Here is a 20,104-nt window from a genome sequence, read left to right on the forward strand (position 1 = left end):
GCAGTAAATAAATAAATAAGAAAGTTATATGATACATTAGAGGGAAACAGGAGTGTGGAAATGTAGGGTTCCAGTTTAAGCAGCCTGGTGGGAGAGCTTCATTGAAAAGATATGAACGGTGGGCGAGTCAGCCATGCGGCTACTTAGGGGAGGAGCATGTCAGCCAGAAACGCCAGGCGGGTTGGAAGGAGACAGCCAGCAAGGAGGCCATTGTCCCTGGAGCGGGGAGTGGGAAGGGGTCAAGGAGGTTATGGGTGGCCAGATTCCGTTGGGCCTTGGAGACCATTGTAAAGATTTGGCTTTTTACTGAGTGAAATGGGAAGCCTTCACAGGGTTTTAAGCAGAGGAAGGACATATTCTGGTCTACGTTTTTAAAGCATCTCTCTGGTTGCAGTATGAAGAATAGACAAGAGAAGAAAAGTAAAATTAAGAAGCTATTGCAATAATCCAGATGAGACATGATGGTGGTTTGGACAGGGCGGCAGGTGTGGAGTTCATAAAATTAATATTTGTTTAATTCAAGTTGCAGCATTGTGGCTTCCATTGAACGCGTCACTAATAGGCCTCTGCGGTGGGTTTTTCCAGCCTGGATTTCAGAAAGCGTAGGAAGAGGAGCAGGGAAAGATGGTTTGGGGTTACCAAGGAAACACACCATCACAGGTCTGAAAACCTGACATGGTTCTAGGCCTGTAGGCCTCTGGCGCAGCAATAATTCTCCGGCCGAGCCCACCAGCAGCTTCCCAATGACCACGCGCAACAGGCCAGGGTGGGAGCCTATGGAAAGCACAGGACTTTCGCAAAGCGGCACAAGCGCATTCCGGGAATCGTAGTTCTGCGCCCTTGCGCAGGCGCAGTGTCGGCACCCCCCCCCCCCAATCCCGCCGGCTTGCGCGCGCAGCTCCTGCAGGACCAGCTTCTAGAAGCTCATTGCGGTGGCGTTGGTCCTGGCTGCGTGTCCTGCGGCAGGTAGTGGTTGTCTCGGGCCCCTAGTTTGGGGGCTGTGGCCAGGTCGCCGGCTTCGAGGGTGTACTAGGGGCGGGCTGGGGGCCGAGGGCAGCCGGCTGCCCTGGCTGTGCCCTCCCAATGCTGCAGCTTCTGTGGGAGGTGGGCACTCTCCTGAATGACGGAGCTTGCCTCCGTCCCCTCCATGCGCCCATGGTCTCGAAACTTCGGTACTTGGACATTTTGGGCGGGAAAATTCCTTGCTGTGTGTCCCGGGGGGGACGATGGGCAGTCCCGTGTATTGCAGGATGCTTAGCAGCATCCCTGGCTCTACCCGCTAGGTACCAGTAGCATCCCTCCTCCGCGGTTGTGGTAACCAAAATGTTTTCAGACGTTGCCAAACGTCCGCTGTGGGGCAGATCCACCCTCTCCCTCGTTTGAGAAGTTTTTTCTGCCTGCGTCACGTTTTCGCGGAGCCTCTGTTGAAAGCTCCCTGGAAGACCGAGACCAGTGTCTCAGTGACCGCAGAGTCCCAGGTGCTCAGCACGGCGCCCGGTACTTGGGAGCCGCCTAATATTTGGCAGAGGAATAAATGACGTCATGCATACTGTTTGCTGGGCTCTGTGCTTGGAGGTGGGTAATTACTGGTATTGCAACAGGAGGAGAGTGTCATTTAACTTGCGGCATCGTAGCTCATCTCTGGCTGTATTATCATTTCCTGGGTGCTCTGTGAGGGAGGGTGGGGACCCTGTCTGACCTGTTCATGCCTATCTCCATAGTGCCGGGTTCCCACTTCATTGTAGACGTTCAGTTATTTGTAGAGTGAAAAAATGCGTGCAACACAGGACAGACTCCCTGCAGAAGCGTACTTGGAGATCAGAGAAAGCTTCACACGGGAGGTGACAATTGGAAGGAGTCAAGTTCTAAAAAATGAGTACAAGTTTGGCAGGAGAGGGAAATAAGGCAGCATTGCCAGGAGAGAGAATGGCGCTGGAAGGGGATGGAGGGTGTCTGGGAATGGGGAGATACCTCTTTATGGCTGCAGTGTCCATCAGAGGCAGCTAGAGCTCAAGAGATGAGGTCATCAGGGCAGAGTCTCCAGATCATCATGCATGGCCTCTGGGTTTGAATTTTATCTTGAGACAATTGGAGAGTGATAGAACCATATTTTGCATAATAGAAGGAATCTTTAGGCTGCAGTGTGAGACTGGATTGAAGAAGCCTGTACTTAGGTAGTTTCAGTAGGATAGGATGGAGAGGTGCTTGAAAAATAAAACCACCAGAACTTTGTTATTGATAATGTGAGCAATTTCAGAGGCAAATAGGAAATCAGGCTTCTGAGTTGAGCAGCTGGTGGGGAATGGTCACCCCCCTTCAGCTGGGGGTCCATTCGCTGAGAGACGGCAGGAGTTGTTGGATCGGTTTGTGATTGGATCCTTTTGTAACAGTGAGCCTTTTCAGATATATTTTACTTATGAGGAGTATTAAGTCGGAAGAAACTGTTTTCTTGGAGGGTACCTTTAATTACCCTTAAGTAACTCCTTGGCTTTTTACCTCCAAAGAGAATTAATTTTTTAATATAGTACTTGGACAGGGCTGTTCTAAGCGTCTGAGAGTATGTGTCTGTGTATATATATCTGAACCGAACCGAGAACAATGTGTTTAGGATTAACAATTTGTTTTCCTTATTTAATATCTTATGTTTCTTGACAGTTGCTGCAAAGCCATAAACTGCATCGTTGGAACCGTTGATATTTTGCCGTCTGTAGTGCCTGTTGGTGGACTGTGCTGATATTCAACTAGAGTCTAAAGGGGACTGGCTTCCTGCTGGTGACAGATATTGCAAGCTGTAGTACCCTTGAACGTGATGACAGCCATCTCCCCAGACCCTCAAACTCTGGCCTCAAGTGAACAAAACAAGGTCCTAAGAATGGAGACTCCCGGGAATCCAGAAGCTGTCCTAAGAGGAGACACTGCTGACCCAGAGTCTTTCAGACAGAGGTTCAGGTGGTTTTGTTACTCAGAAGTGGCTGGACCCAGGAAAGCCCTGAATCAACTCTGGGAGCTCTGCATTCAGTGGCTGAGACCAGACATCCACACGAAAGAACAAATTTTAGAGCTTTTGGTGTTTGAGCAATTCCTGACCATTTTGCCTGGGGAGATCAGGATTTGGGTAAAGTCACAGCATCCTGAGAGTAGTGAGGAAGTGGTGACCCTAATAGAGGATTTGACTCAAATGCTTGAAGAAAAGGAAGGTGAGATTCATAGATGGAGGGAGGAAGTGGGAGAGGTCTCCTCAAGGTATGAAAGTACACACCCCCCAAGAAAGCGATTTATTGCTAAAGAGGAGTCTTAAGTTTGGAGTTGGGACTGTGTTTGAATCGGCCCTGCGTTTTACTGCGTGATCTTGGGCAAGTTACGTAACCTCTCAGAACTTTAATTTTTTGTCTATGTAAAGGAGATCCCATCTTCTCTAGTTTTGTGGTGAGGATTAAACAAGATAAAGTATAATACATAGTGGATGCTCAAGAAATAGTGATTTCTTTCCTTTCACCCTTGAGCAATAGGGGACCTTAGAACACAGGAGAGAAAGAAATTATCTGAAAATGTTTGGAGTCACAAGCGTATCATCCAGCCCAGGCATCAACTTCTCGCTCCAGCTTGTGCAGTAGCACATTTCTAGAATGGGGCTGTCCAGTATTGGCTGTGATGGAAATGGGTTCTGCACTGTTTTTGCCCTTCAGGTTAAGCATGTGAAATGTGGCTAGTGCAAATAAGGCATTGAAGTTTTAGTTAAGTTTAAATTTAAAATAGTCGTATGTGGTGAGCAACTACACTATTGGATAGTGCAGTTCCACAGCCTTAAGGGAGGAACAGCTGACTTATATTTTTATAATTACGTTATTATACACTATATGTATAAAATATAAACTCTGAATTACAACATAGTTATACTATTGTAAAATATTGATGAAAAGATTTCTAGGGTGGATAGCCCTTTAAGGGCGTGTGGTTGAACTTATATAAAATCCCTCTAATAGTCTACAGATATGCCACATAATTGTGGCATATTATTTACGATCAGGCTCTCATTACATATGTGGGACAGTTTGTACTCTACCAAGAGTTCTGGGATAGCGGGGGAAATAGCGTTTACATCCACAGACTTACTTTGTGGTCACACAGCTGATTGGCGTATCTAACATTTGGGTTTCCTGGCGCTTCTCTGGCTTGTTTGGCGCTGCAACATGGGCTTCTGCAAAAGTAGGGCCTCAGTGTGGAGGCCCCTGCAGTAAAGTTCGTGAATTGATTGCTCTAGCATTCTGTAAACAGTTTCCTTAAAATAATCCCTCTTTTTTCTTTGATTACATAGTTCGGATTCTTAATTTCTATTGATTGTCTAATCAATAAGCTGCCTAAAATTCTTTTCATGAGAAAGTGAAGTATGATTTTAAAAACCACTTTTCCCTTGTTAGAAGAAGAACTGTTGACACCTTAGGGTATTTTATGCATTCAGTTCATGTTTTCAGATTCCTGATTTCTGTCTGCAGGAATCTGTTGGTGACCCCAGAGATGGAGTTAGTTCTTGAGACCAGCTTGGTGCTTTGGTTTGTAAAGTGACTCGTGTGAGGCACTGTGCTGGGACTGCGGAGAAAACAAATTAATACATAAAACAAATATGCTGTTTTACTTTAATATATCTTATAAATTATAAATATTTTAAAAACCAGTATTATTGCAAATTAAAACCGTGGGTATATAGAATAAAGGAAGTCCGTTTTTGAGCTTAGGAATTGAAAGGATATTTTCCAGGGTAGGGGAGAAAGCTTGGGTTTTACTAGGAAACTGTATCTGTGGCTGTTCTGTGTATTTGAAAGAGTGGGGAAAGCTGTTTTTCTGTTTCTTCTGACCTTTGTCTCCAGAGGGCCATAGGTAAGAATTTCTAGTCTGAGGAATCCATCTGAAAGACTGGACTGTTTTTTTCCCCTCCTTTGTAGATCCAGTGTCTCAAGATTCTCTTAATTCCCAAGAAGAGAACCGTGAAGAAGATAAAACAGTTTCTGTCCCTCCAAATACTGAGTCCTGGGTAAGCTTCCTTTCACTGGTTTTCATTCGTAACTGAATACTTAACTTAGCTCCTACTGAGAGGTATAAAGATACCAGAATAATTAAGGCAGTTTCCTTTTCTTCACATTCTTTACATTCTTAGAGCTTATTCTTCACATGCTATTTTATTTCAGTTACTAGAATTTGTCACAAGTTGGACTCTAATAAAAGCAAAAAAATTATATACTAAAATTCAACAATTATTCATGATAAAATTAGGTAGAAATAGAATTACATTTCCTTAACATGGTAAAAAAAACATCTCCAGCTGGATCGTGTTGGAAAATAAAAAGCAATCCTCACAATGCCTGTAAAAGGACAAGAATGTCTAACCTTACTGCTATTAATATTTTCTGAATATTCTAGCCAATGCAGTAAGATAAAAAAGAAAAGAGGTAGGTATTAGTATGAAAGAGACAAATGTATATTATCCAAACAGATATTATTGTCTGTTTGGAAAACCTCAAAGAATTATCTGAATACTGAAGCTCATACAATTAGTTGAGAGAAGTAACTGGTTACAAATCAGTAAGTTTCCTATATACTAATAATTACCAGCTAGGAAAAAATTTTATTCACAATAGTAAATAATAGTGCTAGAGTAGGCTGATAACGGCTCCCCGAAATAGGTCCACTTCCTAATCCCTGGAACCTGTGAATGTCACTTTATTTGGAAGAAAGGTCTTTGCACGTGTGAATAAGTTAAGGATTTTCAAATGAGGAAATTATTCTGGATTATATGGGTGGGCCCTAATTGCCATCACAAGTGTCTTTATAAGAGAGAGACAGAGGGAGATTGAACACACAAGCAGGAGAAAGCGGCGTGAAGATTGGAGCAATAAGGCACAAGCCAAGGAACGCTAGGGAATGCTGGCAGCCACCAGAAAAGCTGGAAGAGGCAAGAAACAGATTTTCCCTCAGAGCCTCCGAAGGAAGCGCAGCTCTGCCGACACCTTGATTTCAGACTTCTGGCCTCTAGAACTGTGGGAGAATAAAATTCTGTGGTTTTAAGCGACCAAAGTTATGGTAATTTGTTACAGCACCCACAGGAAGCAAATACAAGTGCTGATAGCCACTCTGCTGCACGGCCTCTTAAAATGCCTTGCAGAGGGTGCTATAGAGAGTGTATTTTATTTTATTTTATTATTTTTTTTATGAGGAAGATCAGCCCTGAGCTAACATCCGTGCTAATCCTCCTCTTTTTGCTGAGGATGACCAGCTCTGAGCTAACATCTATTGCCAATCCTCTTCCTTTTTTTTCCCCAAAGCCCCAGTAGATAGTTGTACGTCATAGTTGCACATCCTTCTAGTTGCTGTATGTGGGACGTGGCCTCAGCATGGCCGGAGAAGCGGTGCATTGATGCGCACCTGGGATCCGAACCTGGGCCGCCAGTAGCAGAGCGCGGGCACTTAACCGTTAAGCCATGGGGCCGGCCCATGTAGAGAGTGTATTTTAGTGAGTCACTGTGCTTGTTTGTAATTTGGAGTAATTGCAAGTGTGAATATGTTATTGAATACAAGAATCTGTTTGATTGTGATACAGAATAATTGCAACTTATAACAAACTGGAAATCAAAATTTGGAATGTAGTCACTGATAGTATTCTTTTTTTTTTTTTTTTTTTTTGTGAGGAAGATCAGCCCTGAGCTAACATCCATGCCAATTCTCCTCTTTTCCCACTGAGGAAGACCGGCCTTGAGCTAATATCTATTGCCAATCCTCCTCCTTTTTTTCCCTTTTTCTCCCCAAAGCCCCAGTAGATAGTTGTATGTCATAGTTGCACATCCTTCTAGTTGCTGTACGTGGGAGGCGGCCTCAGAATGGCTGGACAAGCCGTGCGTCGGTGCTCGCCCGGCATCCGAACCCGGTCCGCCAGTAGCAGAGCACGTGCACTTAACCACTAAGCCATGGGCCGGCCCCGATATTACTCTTAATGTGATTAGCTATTGCTTGTGGTTAGCTCATGTTAATTTTGCGAATTTGGGTTTGGGAATGTAATTTGTATCTTTCATTTAATATTTTTCTGTTAATCTTAGCAATCAATGTGTTAAGGTGAACTTGATCAATGTTAGACATTTCAGAGAATCCAAGTACAGCATTTCACACCAGGGACTAAATGGAAAAAGAGGGGATTGTGTCATAATCTTGTTCTGTATCACGTGTGATAGTCGTATAATAGCTACTTTGTAGCTTGCTTTGGAGTTCTTAAAAACTTGAATACTATCAAAACTATTATTTTATATCCTGACCATGTCTCTGAATCCTTAGTATCTATTTGGGAATAATCCAATGCAAAAAGACCGTGTTTGGTGTTCTAGGAATCCATGACATTGAAGGATGTGGCTGTGAACTTTTCCAGAGGAGAGTGGAGGAAGCTGGAGCCTTTTCAGAAGGAGCTGTATAAGGAAGTGCTGCTGGAGAACTGTAGGAACCTAGAGTTTGTGGGTAAAGACATCTTCTCTTCTGGCATATAGGCTGGATATCTTTTTGTCCACTATTATTAAAAGATAAGTGCTGTTAACTGTTTTGGCTGGGCATGTAGGGGTAGTATGACTAATCCTAAAAATGGGTCTTGAAAATGTACTTTTCTGCAGCGTTTTCCCCCAAAAAGAGTTTTGCTTCATTGAACTGGAAATGTTGAGCATCACTTTTCTGTCATCAAGGCCACACCTTCCCCAGTTTTCTCCTCACATTTCAGTATTGATGTCTGTTTGACAGCATCTTCTCTCCCTGAGGCTATGTGTGAAGGTTGGAATGTCTTTGTTCTATGCAAAAATAGCCATTTACTATTCTTTTCTCTATGAGCAGGCTTTCCAGTTTCCAAATTAGATTTGATTTCCCAGCTAACGTGGGCTGAACTACCATGGTTGCTGCAAAAAGAAGTCTTAAAAGGCTCCAGATCAGGTGAGTTGGTGAAAAGTAGACAAGGAGATTAGACAGTTGCTTACCAAGTCATTTGGGAAGAGCTTTTGAAATATTGGGTGGGCTAGATGCTAAAATAGAAAGATGATGAGAACATACCCCTTGCCTTCCTGGAATGTTCATTTTAACAGGGGAAACTGTTAATTTGGGTCCTCTGAAAAGTAGGTGTCAAGACATGATTAGCCACTGCCAGAGACTTACTGGGGAAAATTCCAGTGAAGGAAAATGGAGAGGGAGCTGGAAGAGGCTGAGAGAGCTGTCAGAGCATGTTGCAAGTCTAACACTTGTGAGAGAAGGGAGGAAGGGTGGGTAGGAAGAGTTTTAGACTGACATGCACTTTAGGAAAGTTTTGGCAAGGCCAAAAAAGAGTCAGCCAGAGTCGCCTCTCCGAGCCCTATGTCTCACGGAAACAGGCCTGCCTAAGTATCCCCGCTATCTTTGTCATTGACTGGGAGCAGCCTGTGGGAACGTGGCCTTGGTGTGAATGCCATGGTGGAGTCATAGAGCAGCAGCAGGGGTGTTAGGTAAGTGCCCTAGAGGGAGGGGATATGAGGGGCACGTTTTTATGGATGCTGTAGATAACAGATACCAAAATAAAAAGTGTCAGTAATGAGTGTATACTATAATAATGGCATGTATAAGAAGCAGTGGGAAAACATAGGAGCAAGGGCCTAGTTAATGTTTGAGTTGAATCTTGAAGGATAAGTAGGAATTCATCCAGTGGACAGCACATATAGTATAATCCCACTTTTGTTAAAAGGAGAAAAATACACACATACATGTATATGTCTAAATATATAGATATATATGGAATTTTAATTTCTGGAGAATATTCATGTTAACACTGGTTATCTTTGAGGGATTACATTTTTTTTTCATCCTTTAAAATTTAACAATAAATAAATTGACATTTTAAAAAATAAAAATAAATCATTTACTTATATATCAATATGTTGGTTTATTTTAAAGAAAAAACAATTCACTTTGCTCTATTCCATCTTCTTAGCATTCATTTTAGTCAGCCTGTTGGCTGTTTCTAGTATAGTTACATAAATAAAGGACAGCAGTTGTCTTATTACGTTAAAGTAGGATTTGAGAGAGTAATTCCAAAAATGGATTTGAAAATTGTTTTGAGTAAAATCTAGCAGCCTTGGTATAAATATATGCCCTTCCTCACAAGATACTTATGTAAAAAAGCATCATTTAGATGTACACCTTGGTTATTTTTTTTTGTGAGGAGGACCAGCCTTGAGGTAACATCTGTTGCCAATACTCCTCTTTTTGCTGAGGAAGATTGGCCGTGGGCTAACATCCGTGCCCATCTTCCTCTATTTTATATGGGATGGCGCCACAACATAGCTGGACGAGGTGCGTCGGTGTGCACCCAGGATCTGAACCTGCAAACCCCAGGCCGCCACAGCGGACCACGAGCCCTTAACTGCTACGCCACCGGGCCAGCCCCAACACTTTGTTTAAAAAGTCATTTACAACAGACTGGAGAAAAAAGTTTTTGACGGACAAAGCAGAGTCAGTAGCCATAATTTATAAAAAGCTCATGCAAATCAGTAAGGAACACTGAGTGTGTTCGAAAAATAGGCAAAGAACTTGAGTAGGTAGCTGATAACATTAAAAGTAACTGACAAAATTAAAATTTAAATAGATGTGAACATGAAGAAAACGTTCCTAGTCACTGGTCGACAGTGAAATATACATTTAAAGCAATGATACTATTTATTGTGAATCAAATTTGCAAAGATTTAAAGAAAGATGATTTGATCAGAGATGAGTACTCAGGTACTTCTTTTCATCATATATTATATAATGGTATAACTTTTCTACTTTTTGGTTCAGTAATTCCATTTTTATGACACTTCCGAAGAAATAATCGTTTGATAAACATTCAGTAAGGGAATAACTAAATTATGATATATCTATGTGATGGATTATTATGTGACTGATTAAAATTATCTTTATGAAGAATTACCAATGAGATGGGAAAGAATTATGAATGAAAAAAGTAACACTACATATTACGCGTAATTTTTCTATTCTAAAATATATAGAAAAATTTCTAGAAGAAAATACACGATTTTGAAACAATGGGTAATGGGTAATAGGATTTTTAAACTTCTGGGTAATAGGATTTTGTATTTTATAGTTATCTGTTTACAAAATAGCTTTCTGAAAGTGACAGTGTAATCTCATGATTAAGAGCCAAGATGAATGATGTGGTTAGTAAAGGAATTCACAGTTCTAAGAAGAGAATAAACGCTAAGAATATGGTATTGGAGAAAGCTCTGTGGAGACTGTGGGACTTGAACCCGAGGCCCTGTCAAATTTATATGTTTGCAGTGGTGAAGGTGCTATGGGATTGCATTCTAGGTAGTATGAAGTATTCAGACTGGAAGAATAGGATTGAAAATGCTGTAATGTAGAGGGGCAGTAAATGGATGCCTGATTGGAGTATCCATAAGGTCGATAGGGCTGGATTGTGGTGACCTTTGAAAGTCTAGTATAGATGATGTTGTATATCTGTGATGTGAGTAATGTTTTCTATAAACTTTGTGCTGTGTGGCCGCCTTAGGGAGAGGCAGTGTGGTATAGGGATCAAAAGCATGGGCTTTGGTATCAAACTAGGTTAAAAATCTGGCTCTGCCACTTACAGCACGTGACCTTGGGCAAGCTACTGATCTTCTACGCGCCTAGTTGTCACATCCATAAAACGGATAATAATAGGACCTACTTCATAGGGTTGTTGTGGAGGTTAAGTGAAATACAAGTAAAGTGCTTGATATGGGACCTGGCATTTGGTAAGTATTCAATAAATGTCTGCACTATCATTATTATTGTTTGGAAAGAGAATAGATTGGATATAGGGAGAATAAGTTTGAACCTAATATAGAAATTTGAAATGAGGGTGAGGACTTGCATTTCTAACTATGAAACACAAACTTTTCATCTTCCTTAATATTTTTCCTAACCTCTGTGTTTTACCTAGTTTCCCTGTATCACCTTTCCCTTCCCTGTTTTATAAGACTGTATTTGAGAACTGTCCAAGCCATTTTCCTTATAGTCATTACTTTCTCTATTCCTATTTCAGTCCCAAATACAGCAGCTTTCTTTATTACAAACAGGAAATATTCTATTTGTTATTTCTTTTAGAGTGTAAACCTAGAGGTGAATTGAAGGAATCTGTTCGAAATCAAGATGTTCTTATGGAAGAATCAACTTTAGATAAAATAATAGAAAGATACCTAACGGGTGGTGATTATGGCTTGATGGGAGAATCCTCGAGACGTTATGGCAGATTAGAGGAGGATCGTAGCAGTAAGGAATATTCGCAAGTAGCAGTCACACAAAGGAAAACTCACGGGAGAGGCAAAAAGGGTGAGGAATTTGACCCAGAAAAGAGCTCCTATGGAAGTAGTTTCAAGCAAACTTCAGACATAATTAAACATCTGAGAGTCTACTTAAGGAAGAAATCTCGGAGGTATAATGAATGCAAGAAGCCCTTCAGTTTTCATTCAGACCTTATTCAGAACCGCAAAGAACACAATGGAGAAAAGCCACGGAAGTGTAATGAAGTCAGGAAAGTCTTAAGTCATTCTTCATCTCTTACTGAACATCAGAAACATCAGAAAATTCATTTGGGGGATAAGTCCCAGAAGTGCAGTAACTGTGGGGTAGCCTTTATTCAAAGGTCCTCCCTTAGTAGGAAAAAACACTCTACGTGTGAAAAATGTCGGAAAGATTTATGTCAAGACACCACCTTGAATAAAGATGAGGGAACTGAGACTGAAGAAAAAACCCATAAATGTAGCAAATGTGGAAAAGCCTTTGGCTACAGTGCCTCACTGACCAAACACAGGAGAATTCACACTGGGGAGAAACCCTACATGTGCAATGAATGTGGAAAAGCTTTCAGTGACAGCTCATCACTCACACCACATCATAGAACTCATAGTGGAGAGAAACCCTACAAATGTGATGATTGTGGAAAAGCTTTCACGCTGAGTGCCCATCTCATTAAACATCAGAGAGTTCATACTGGAGAAAAACCGTATAAATGTAAAGATTGTGGGAGACCCTTTAGTGACAGTTCATCTCTTATTCAACATCAGCGAATTCATACTGGAGAGAAACCCTACACATGTAATAACTGTGGAAAATCCTTCAGTCATAGCTCATCCCTTTCCAAACATCAGAGAATTCATACTGGAGAGAAACCCTATAAATGTGGTGAGTGTGGAAAAGCCTTTAGACAGAATTCTTGCCTTACCAGACATCAGAGAATTCACACTGGAGAAAAACCATATTTGTGTAATGATTGTGGGATGACTTTCAGCCATTTTACATCTGTCATATATCATCAGAGACTTCATTCAGGAGAAAAACCCTACAAATGTAACCAGTGTGAGAAAGCCTTCCCTACCCATTCACTCCTTAGTCGTCATCAGAGAATTCATACTGGTGTAAAACCTTATAAATGTAAAGAATGTGGCAAATCCTTCAGTCAGAGTTCATCTCTTAATGAGCATCATCGTATTCACACTGGAGAGAAACCCTATGAATGTAACTATTGTGGAGCGACCTTTAGTCGAAGCTCAATCCTTGTGGAACACCTGAAAATTCATACTGGAAGGAGAGAATATGAATGTAATGAGTGTGAGAAGACATTTAAAAGTAATTCAGGCCTCATCAGACATCGGGGATTTCATTCTGGAGAGTAATTCTTGGAAGATAGTAGGGTGGGGGGAAACTTAGTCAAAATGGTCCCTTGTTAAAAATCTGGGATGTAAACTACCACAGCATTAATTAGTAGCTGCGACTTGGATGGGTTGGCAGCTAGGAAAAATATACTTTTTCCCATTCACCCCTCTTTCAAGGATGTCAACTTTTAGTAGATGGTCGTTAGGGTTGATGAAGTCATGTGGAAAGTGAAGAAAGTAGTATGAGATGAGAAATGATTCTGAAAGGCCAAATGTGAATTTAAAAAGCAGGGGAGGGGTGCACGGGACCCACCTTATAACCTCTTTTCTTCAGATTTCCCTCCCTTCTAGCCTCCTCTTCCACTGCCATGTAGTGTAATAGAAAGAGAGCTTGACCTGGGTCAGATAGCCTAGGTTCTGTCCCAATTTGCTGACCCACTAGCTTTGTAACCTTGGGCAAATCATTTGACCTTGCTGAATTTTAGTTTCTTTACTGGTAGAATGAAGGGGTGGGGCTAATGATTTTTGAGTTTTGTTTTTTTTTTTTTTTTTTTTGTACCTCTGATATTTTCTGAAGCTGTGGGAATAAGTTAAACCTTTTCATTGGAATTTTCAAGTTTCTCTAGTAGAAAATTACTCATTTAGGATACTGAATGCTTAGAATGCAGTATGTTTTTGGAATATTTGACACCGGAATTACTAGAATGTTATAAACAGAAACAAGTCAGCGAAGCCCAAACAAGTTTGCCTTCAGGGAACGTTTTAATTGGACAAAGCATCCCAGCCTGTTTTTCCTCTGGGCATTGGCTGAGGGATTGAGAATCTCGAAGGCGTGCACCTGAGCCATCTCAGCCATGGGAGTAACTGTCCTAGGAAAACAGATTGGGGGTTGTGGGAGGTTGGGAGGAAATGAGTGCTGAAAACAGAGCTATTCTGGACAGATTGCCTTTTGCAAAATAGAATTCTATTTTTAAAAATTTTGCCTTTACTAAGTACAGCTTCCTGTAGTCGGAGTGTAAACATTCTGTATGACAAAGGTCACAAGCTAAGATTGGGCTCCTTGACGTGTTTTCATTGGTCTGCACAGGAAGGTGTGTGTGCTTGTGTGTGTGTATGTATGTATGTATGTAATTGTGTGTGGAGTTAGTTGCCACCATTTAAAAACTGGATTTCACCCAAAAAAACAAAAAGGCTTGTCTTGAAAAATACAAAGGCTGACAACACTGGCCCATATTTTGATGGCGCAGTAGCTGGTTGTGGTAGCAGTGGCTACCTTTAGATGGGGAATCTACTCTTCTACTTGCCAAGTTCTCTCGCTTATATAATGTGACTTGCCCGCTGTAGGAATTTGGTATGATCCCCTACCATCTGGAGAAGATGTATCCTAAACTCTCAAGAGGCTGCATTGATAGTGAGATTCAGGAAAAGAATGTAGAAATGATACAGAATAAATGTTCAGTTAAGTTTTCTCTTGTGAAATTAGACCTTAAAGGAATCGAGTATACAGAATTTAGTGGATTATTCCTTACAAATTTCATTGGTGGAGTCGAATAATAACTTCTAACTGTGAACAAGGAACTAAAAAGCCGAAGTCCGTTAGGTTTGGGTCTCAGGTGATAGGGTTCTGGAGGAGCCCCACTGACTAAATGAGGGTATAAAGTTCCTAAAGTTGACATTTGAGGCCGCTCCTATAAAAAGAGAATGAAACCAGAAGACTCACGGCTTATCGAAGTGAGAAGATACTTAATGCTCATCTGAGACTCGGCAATATCTGCTATGACTTAATGGGTTTAGGTTTTCAGTGCTACCTCTGGATAATATTTTTATTATTTCTTTCTTGTGCCTTCACTTCCCCCAAATCCTGTAGTTCAGATGTTGCTGTGTGATAAACTGATTTGCACAGTTATTGCTAAATGGACCAACCAGGGAAATTTTAGCCATGGAAGGAATATGGCTTATGAGAACCATTTACCCTGGTTTAAGTTTTTTTCTGAAAAGACGTAAACCTTGGTTTGTTTCTTTTGAAAAGATACAATTTATAGAAATTAAATATGTAAAAATTCTTGAAAAGAGGCTTGTTCCAGGATGTTTACTAGTTATATTTCCTAATTCATAAGAGGATGTTTTATACCAATATCAGTTGGGAATCTGGAACATAAACTTTTTTTTTTTTTAACAACTCTCTTGAGGTATAAACTACATATCGTAAAAATCATTTCAAGTGTACAGTTCAATAAGTTTTAGCAAATTCATTGAGTTGTGCAATCATCACCGTTATTTAGAACATTTTATCACCTCAGTAGGATCATTCATGTTCATTTACAGTTTCATTCCCCTGCCCGGGCAACCACTCATCTGTCTACTCTCTGTAGAGTTGCCTTTTCTGGACGTTTTATATCAATGGAATCATATGTATTCTTTTGTTAGTTTTTCTCTAAGGTGTTTCTGAGTTCATCCATGTTGTAGCATATTAGTACTTTATTCCTTTTTGTTGTTCAATATCCCATTGTATGGGTATACTGTATTTTGTCCATTCACCAGTCGAAGGACGTATGGGTTGTTTACAGTTTTGGGCTGTTAAGAATAATGCTGCTTTGGGGCCGGCCCTGTGGCTTAGCAGTTAAGTGCGCACGTTCTGCTACTGGCGACCCGGGTTCGGATCCCAGGCGCACACCGACGCACTGCTTCTCCGGCCATGCTGAAGCCTCGTACCACATACAGCAACTAGAAGAATGTGCAACTATGACATAGAACTATCTACTGGGGCTTTGGGGAAGAAAAAAAGGAGAAGGATTCGCAATAGATGTTAGCTCAGAGCTGGTCTTCCTCAGCAAAAAGAGGAGGATTAGCATGGATGTTAGCTCAGGGCTGATCTCTCTCTCAAAAAAAAAAATAATAATAATAATGCTGCTTTGACCCTTAACATGCAAGTCTTTATGTGGACATATGTTTTAATTTTTCTTAGGTAGCTGCCAGGGTGGAGTTGCTGGGTCGTATGGTAAATTTTTGTTTAGCTTTTTAAGAAATGGCCAAATTGTTTTCCAAAGCGACATCATTTTACATTCTGAGCAGCAGTGTATGAGGGTTCTTGGTGAGGGAACATCCTCACTAATCCTTGTTACTGTTTTTTTTTATTATAGCCATCCTAGTGGTTGAAGTGGTATCTCTTTATGGTTTTAATTTGCATTTCCCTGATGGCTAATGATGTTGAGAATCTTTTCATGTGCTCTTTAGCTATTCATATATCTTCTTTGGTGAAATGTTTGTTCACATGTTTTGTTCATTTAAAAAATTGGGTTGTTATTGAGTTTTAGTTCTTTTTATTTTACATACAAGTCCTTTATCCAGTATGAACTTTCTAAATACCATGTATTAGCCACAGAGGACAACCTCAAACCCTGCTGCACGATATTTGTCCAAAGCTTGGTTTCAGTAACTGCTTAGGTATGTTGCCTAAAGGGTATTTAATCTGACCCGTCATCTAAATACTTAAATTCATTTTTGGATTACATCAGATCATTAAAAGGTTTTAAACTTCTTTTGACTCTGTAGAACTGCTTTTTTTAACGTTTATTTAACTTTATGCCATGTGTCTACATTGATGAGTATTAAAATCAGCCCTATGACACATTTTACTTTGAAGTGAAGACCTTGCTTTTAAAAATGTTTCCTCTTAATGAGTTTCTATTGAAGAAATTTCTTTGAGGTCACAGGAAAAGACAAGGCTTCTCCTGTCAATGGATTTACTTTTATTTACTTTAGGATTCTTTTTTTAATGTGGCAAAACGTGTAAGCTAAAATTGACCATTTTAACCCTTTTTGGGTGTAAAATTTAGTGACATTAAATTGTTGTGCAATCACCACCACTATTCCTCTCTGAAATTTTTCCCTTATCCCAAACTGAAACTCTACTCATAAACCAGTAACTTCCCATTCTCCTCTTACCTCCCCCAGGCCCCTGGTAAACACTTTTTTACTTTCTGTCTTTATGGATTTGACTATTCTAGGTACCTCATATGAATGGAATCATTCGATATTTGTCCTTTTGTGTTTGGGTTTTTTCACTTAGCATAATGTTTTTAAGGTTCATGTTGTAGCATATGTCAGAATTTCATTCCTTTTTAAGGCTGAATAATATTCCATGGTATGTGTATACCACATTATGTTTATCTGTTCATGTATCAGTGGACATTTAGGTTATTTCCACCATTTTGGTTGGTTTTTTGTTTTTTTTTTTTGGTGAGAAAGATTGGCCTTGAGCTAACATCTGTTGCCAATCTTACTCTTTTTGCTTGAGGAAGATTGTCACTGAGCTAACATCTGTGCCAGTCTTCCTCTGGTTTGTATGTGGGATGCCGCCACAGCATGGCTTGATGAGTGGTGTGTAGGTGCATGCCCGGGATGTGAACCTGCGAACCCTGGGCCGCCTACGTGGAGCGTGCAAACTTAACCACTACACCACAGGGCCGGTCCCCACCATTTTGGTTGTTAATAACATTGCTATTAACAGTGGTGTACAAATATCTGAGCCCCTGCTTTCATTTCTTTTAGGCATATAACTAGAAGTGGAATGGGCTGGATGTCCTCGAGGTTCATGCATGTTGTATGTGTATGACAGGATTTCCTTTTCTTAAAGCTGAATGATATGCATTGTGTGCATCTGCCACATTTTGTTTGTCCTTTCATTCATCCATACACATTTAGGTTGGGGTTGCTTCTACTATCTTTTCCACATTGTGTAGTTTTGCACCCTTGTTGGCCATATACACATGGGTGCATTCCTGTACTGTCTATTCTGTTTGTCTGTCTGTCTGTATGCTGCTACTATACTGTTTTAATTACTGTAGCTTTGTAATCAGGACATATGAGGCCTCCAGTTTTTCTTTTGTTCCTTGAGATTGTTTTGGCTCTTTGCGGTCCTTCAAGGTCCCGTATGAGTTTTAGGATGGTTTCCTCTTTTTCTGCAAAAGATGCTGCTGGGATCTTGATAGGAATTGTATTGAATCTGTAGATCACTTTGGATAGTATAAAACATTTTAACAGTATTAAGTCTTCCAATCCATGAATGTGAGATGTCTTTTCATTTATTTGTGTCATCTTTTGATTTCTATCAGCAGTGTTTTGTAGTGTACAAGTCTTTCACCTCCTTGGTTAAGTTTTTTCCTAATTATTTTATTTTTTTTTATGTTTTTAATTTAATTTAATTTTTTTGTGTGAGGAAGATTGGCCCTGAGGTAACACCTGCCAATCCTCCTGTTTTTTTTGCTGAGGAAGACTGGCCCCGGGCTAACATCCATGCCCATCCTCCTCCACTCTGTATGGGACACCGCCACAGCATGGCTTGACAAGTGGTGCGTCAGTGCACGCCCGGGATCCGAACCAGCGAACCCCGGGCCACCACAGTGGAGCACACGCACTTAACCACTTCCGCCACCGGGCTGGCCCTGTATTTTATTTTTTTTGATTGACGTTGTAAATGGAATTGTTTTCTTAATTTCCTTTTTGGATTGTTTGCTGTTAGTGTATAGAAATGAAACTGATTTTTGAATTTTGTTTTTTTTTCTGTAACTGCTGTATTTGCTTATTAGTTTTAACAGGGTTCTTTTGTGGAATCTTGAGGGTTTCCTGCATGTAAAAGTGTATCATCTGCGAAAAGATAGTATTCTTTTCTTTCTAATTTGAATGCCTTTTATTCTTTATCTTGCTGATTGCTCTGGCTAGTCCTATGTTGAATAGAATGGCTAGAGTGGGCTTCCTTGCCTTGTTCTGATATTAGAGAAGGTTTCAGTTTTTCACCATTGAATGTGATGTGAGCTGTGGTCTTTTATTTATTTTATTTTATTTTTTTTTTTTTAAGATTTTATTTATTTATTTTCTTTCCCCCTAAAGCCCCAGTAGATAGTTGTATGTCATAGCTGTACATCCATCTAGTTGCGGTATGTGGGACGTGGCCTCAGCATGGCCGGAGAAGCGGTGCGTCGGTGCGCGCCCAGGATCCGCACCTGGGCCGCCAGCAGCGGAGTGTGCGCACTTAACCGCTAAGCCACGGGCCAGCCCCCGAGCTGTGGTCTTTTAATATATGACTTTTATTATGTTGAAATAATTTCTTTCTATTCCTACTTGGGTAAATTCTTCCTCATTTTTTGAAGGACAAATTTGCTGGATGTAGAATTCTCAATTGACAGTCTTTTTCTGTTTGCTCTTTGAATTTATCAACCCACAGCCTTCTGGCCTCCAGGGTTTCTGAGGAGAAATCGGCAGATAGTCTCATTGAAGAGCTCTTTCATATGATGAGTCATTTCTCTCTTGCTGCTTTCAAGATTCTTTGTCTTTGGATTTTGACAATTTCATTATAATTTGTTTTGGTGTGTGTATCTTTGTGTTTATTCTGTTTGGAGTTTTGTGAGCTTCTTGGATTTGTAGTTGTGTCTTGCATCAAATTTGGGAAATTTTGAGCCATTATTTCCTCAAATATTCTTTCTTCCTCTTTTCCTTCCTGGATTTCCACAGCATGTATGTTGGTCACCTCAACGACCCCCCGCAGATCCCTTCAGCTCTGTTCATTTTTCTTCATTTTTTTCTTTCTGTTCCTCAAACTGGGTAATTTCAGTTGTCCTGTTTTCAGTTTTGCTGATTCTTCTGCTTGCACAAACTGCTTTTGAGCCCCTTCAGTGTATTTTTCATTTCAGTTATTGTACTTTGAGCTCCAGAATTTCTTTTTGGCTCCTTTTTATATGACTTTTGTCTCTTTATTGATATTTTCCTTTTGTTCATACATCATTTTCCTGTCATTGCCCCTGTCTTCCTTGAGCTTTTTTTAATATGCTGGTATTTATTGAAAACTTGTTACGTGTAGGGCCTACATAAATGTATTTCATTTAATCTTTATAACACTTAATGAAGTAGGTACTGTCAACCTTAAACAGAGCAAAGGGCAATTTTATTTAAGCAAAAAGGAGTTTGGGAATAGAGGATGATTTGCAATTTGGGATGAGTGTACTATGGTGAACCATAGGCAAGTCTGAAGAGGCAAAGGGGAGGCCAGCTTTCGTTAGGAGCAAATTGGAGAGGGTAGTTTTGTTTGTTTGTTTGTTTTTTTGGTGAGGAAGATTTGCTCTGAGCTAACATCATTTGCAAGTTTTTCTGTTTTTTTTTTTTTGCTTGAGGAAGATCAGCCCTGAGCTAACATCTGTGCCAGTCTTCCTCTATTTTGTATGTGAGTCATCTCCACAGCATGGCTTGACAAGTGGTGTAGGTCTGTGCCGGGGATCTGAACCCGTGAACCTGGGCCGCCGAAGCAGTGTGTTGGACTTAACCACTATGCCACGGGGCCGGCCCCGGGGAGGGTAATTTTGAACAAAAGTTCATCAGAGGAGAACGAGAGTTCACGGTTGTGGTGGTTTCTCATTGGCTGCAAGCGGTGG

General features: G+C 40.6%; 1 protein-coding gene across 2 annotated transcripts; it reads left to right on the plus strand.

Moving 5' to 3' along the window:
- The first annotated feature begins 907 nt into the window (after positions 1 to 907).
- On the plus strand, positions 908 to 15,002 carry ZNF483 (zinc finger protein 483). Of its 2 annotated transcripts, none has more exons than XM_058523764.1 (6): positions 908 to 966; positions 2,656 to 3,197; positions 4,941 to 5,029; positions 7,368 to 7,494; positions 7,858 to 7,953; positions 11,134 to 15,002. In XM_058523764.1, the coding sequence occupies exons 2-6, from the start codon at positions 2,810 to 2,812 to the stop codon at positions 12,699 to 12,701; spliced, it is 2,268 nt and encodes a 755-aa protein (XP_058379747.1). In that variant the 5' UTR covers positions 908 to 966; positions 2,656 to 2,809; the 3' UTR covers positions 12,702 to 15,002. The 2 variants fall into 2 exon arrangements, with proteins under 2 accessions (XP_058379747.1, XP_058379748.1); XM_058523765.1 differs by lacking the exon at positions 908 to 966 and adding an exon at positions 1,961 to 2,363.
- Positions 15,003 to 20,104: the final 5,102 nt, after the last annotated feature.

Source organism: Diceros bicornis, chromosome 28, assembly GCF_020826845.1.
Source record: "Diceros bicornis minor isolate mBicDic1 chromosome 28, mDicBic1.mat.cur, whole genome shotgun sequence".
NCBI classification, from domain to species: Eukaryota; Metazoa; Chordata; class Mammalia; order Perissodactyla; family Rhinocerotidae; genus Diceros; species Diceros bicornis.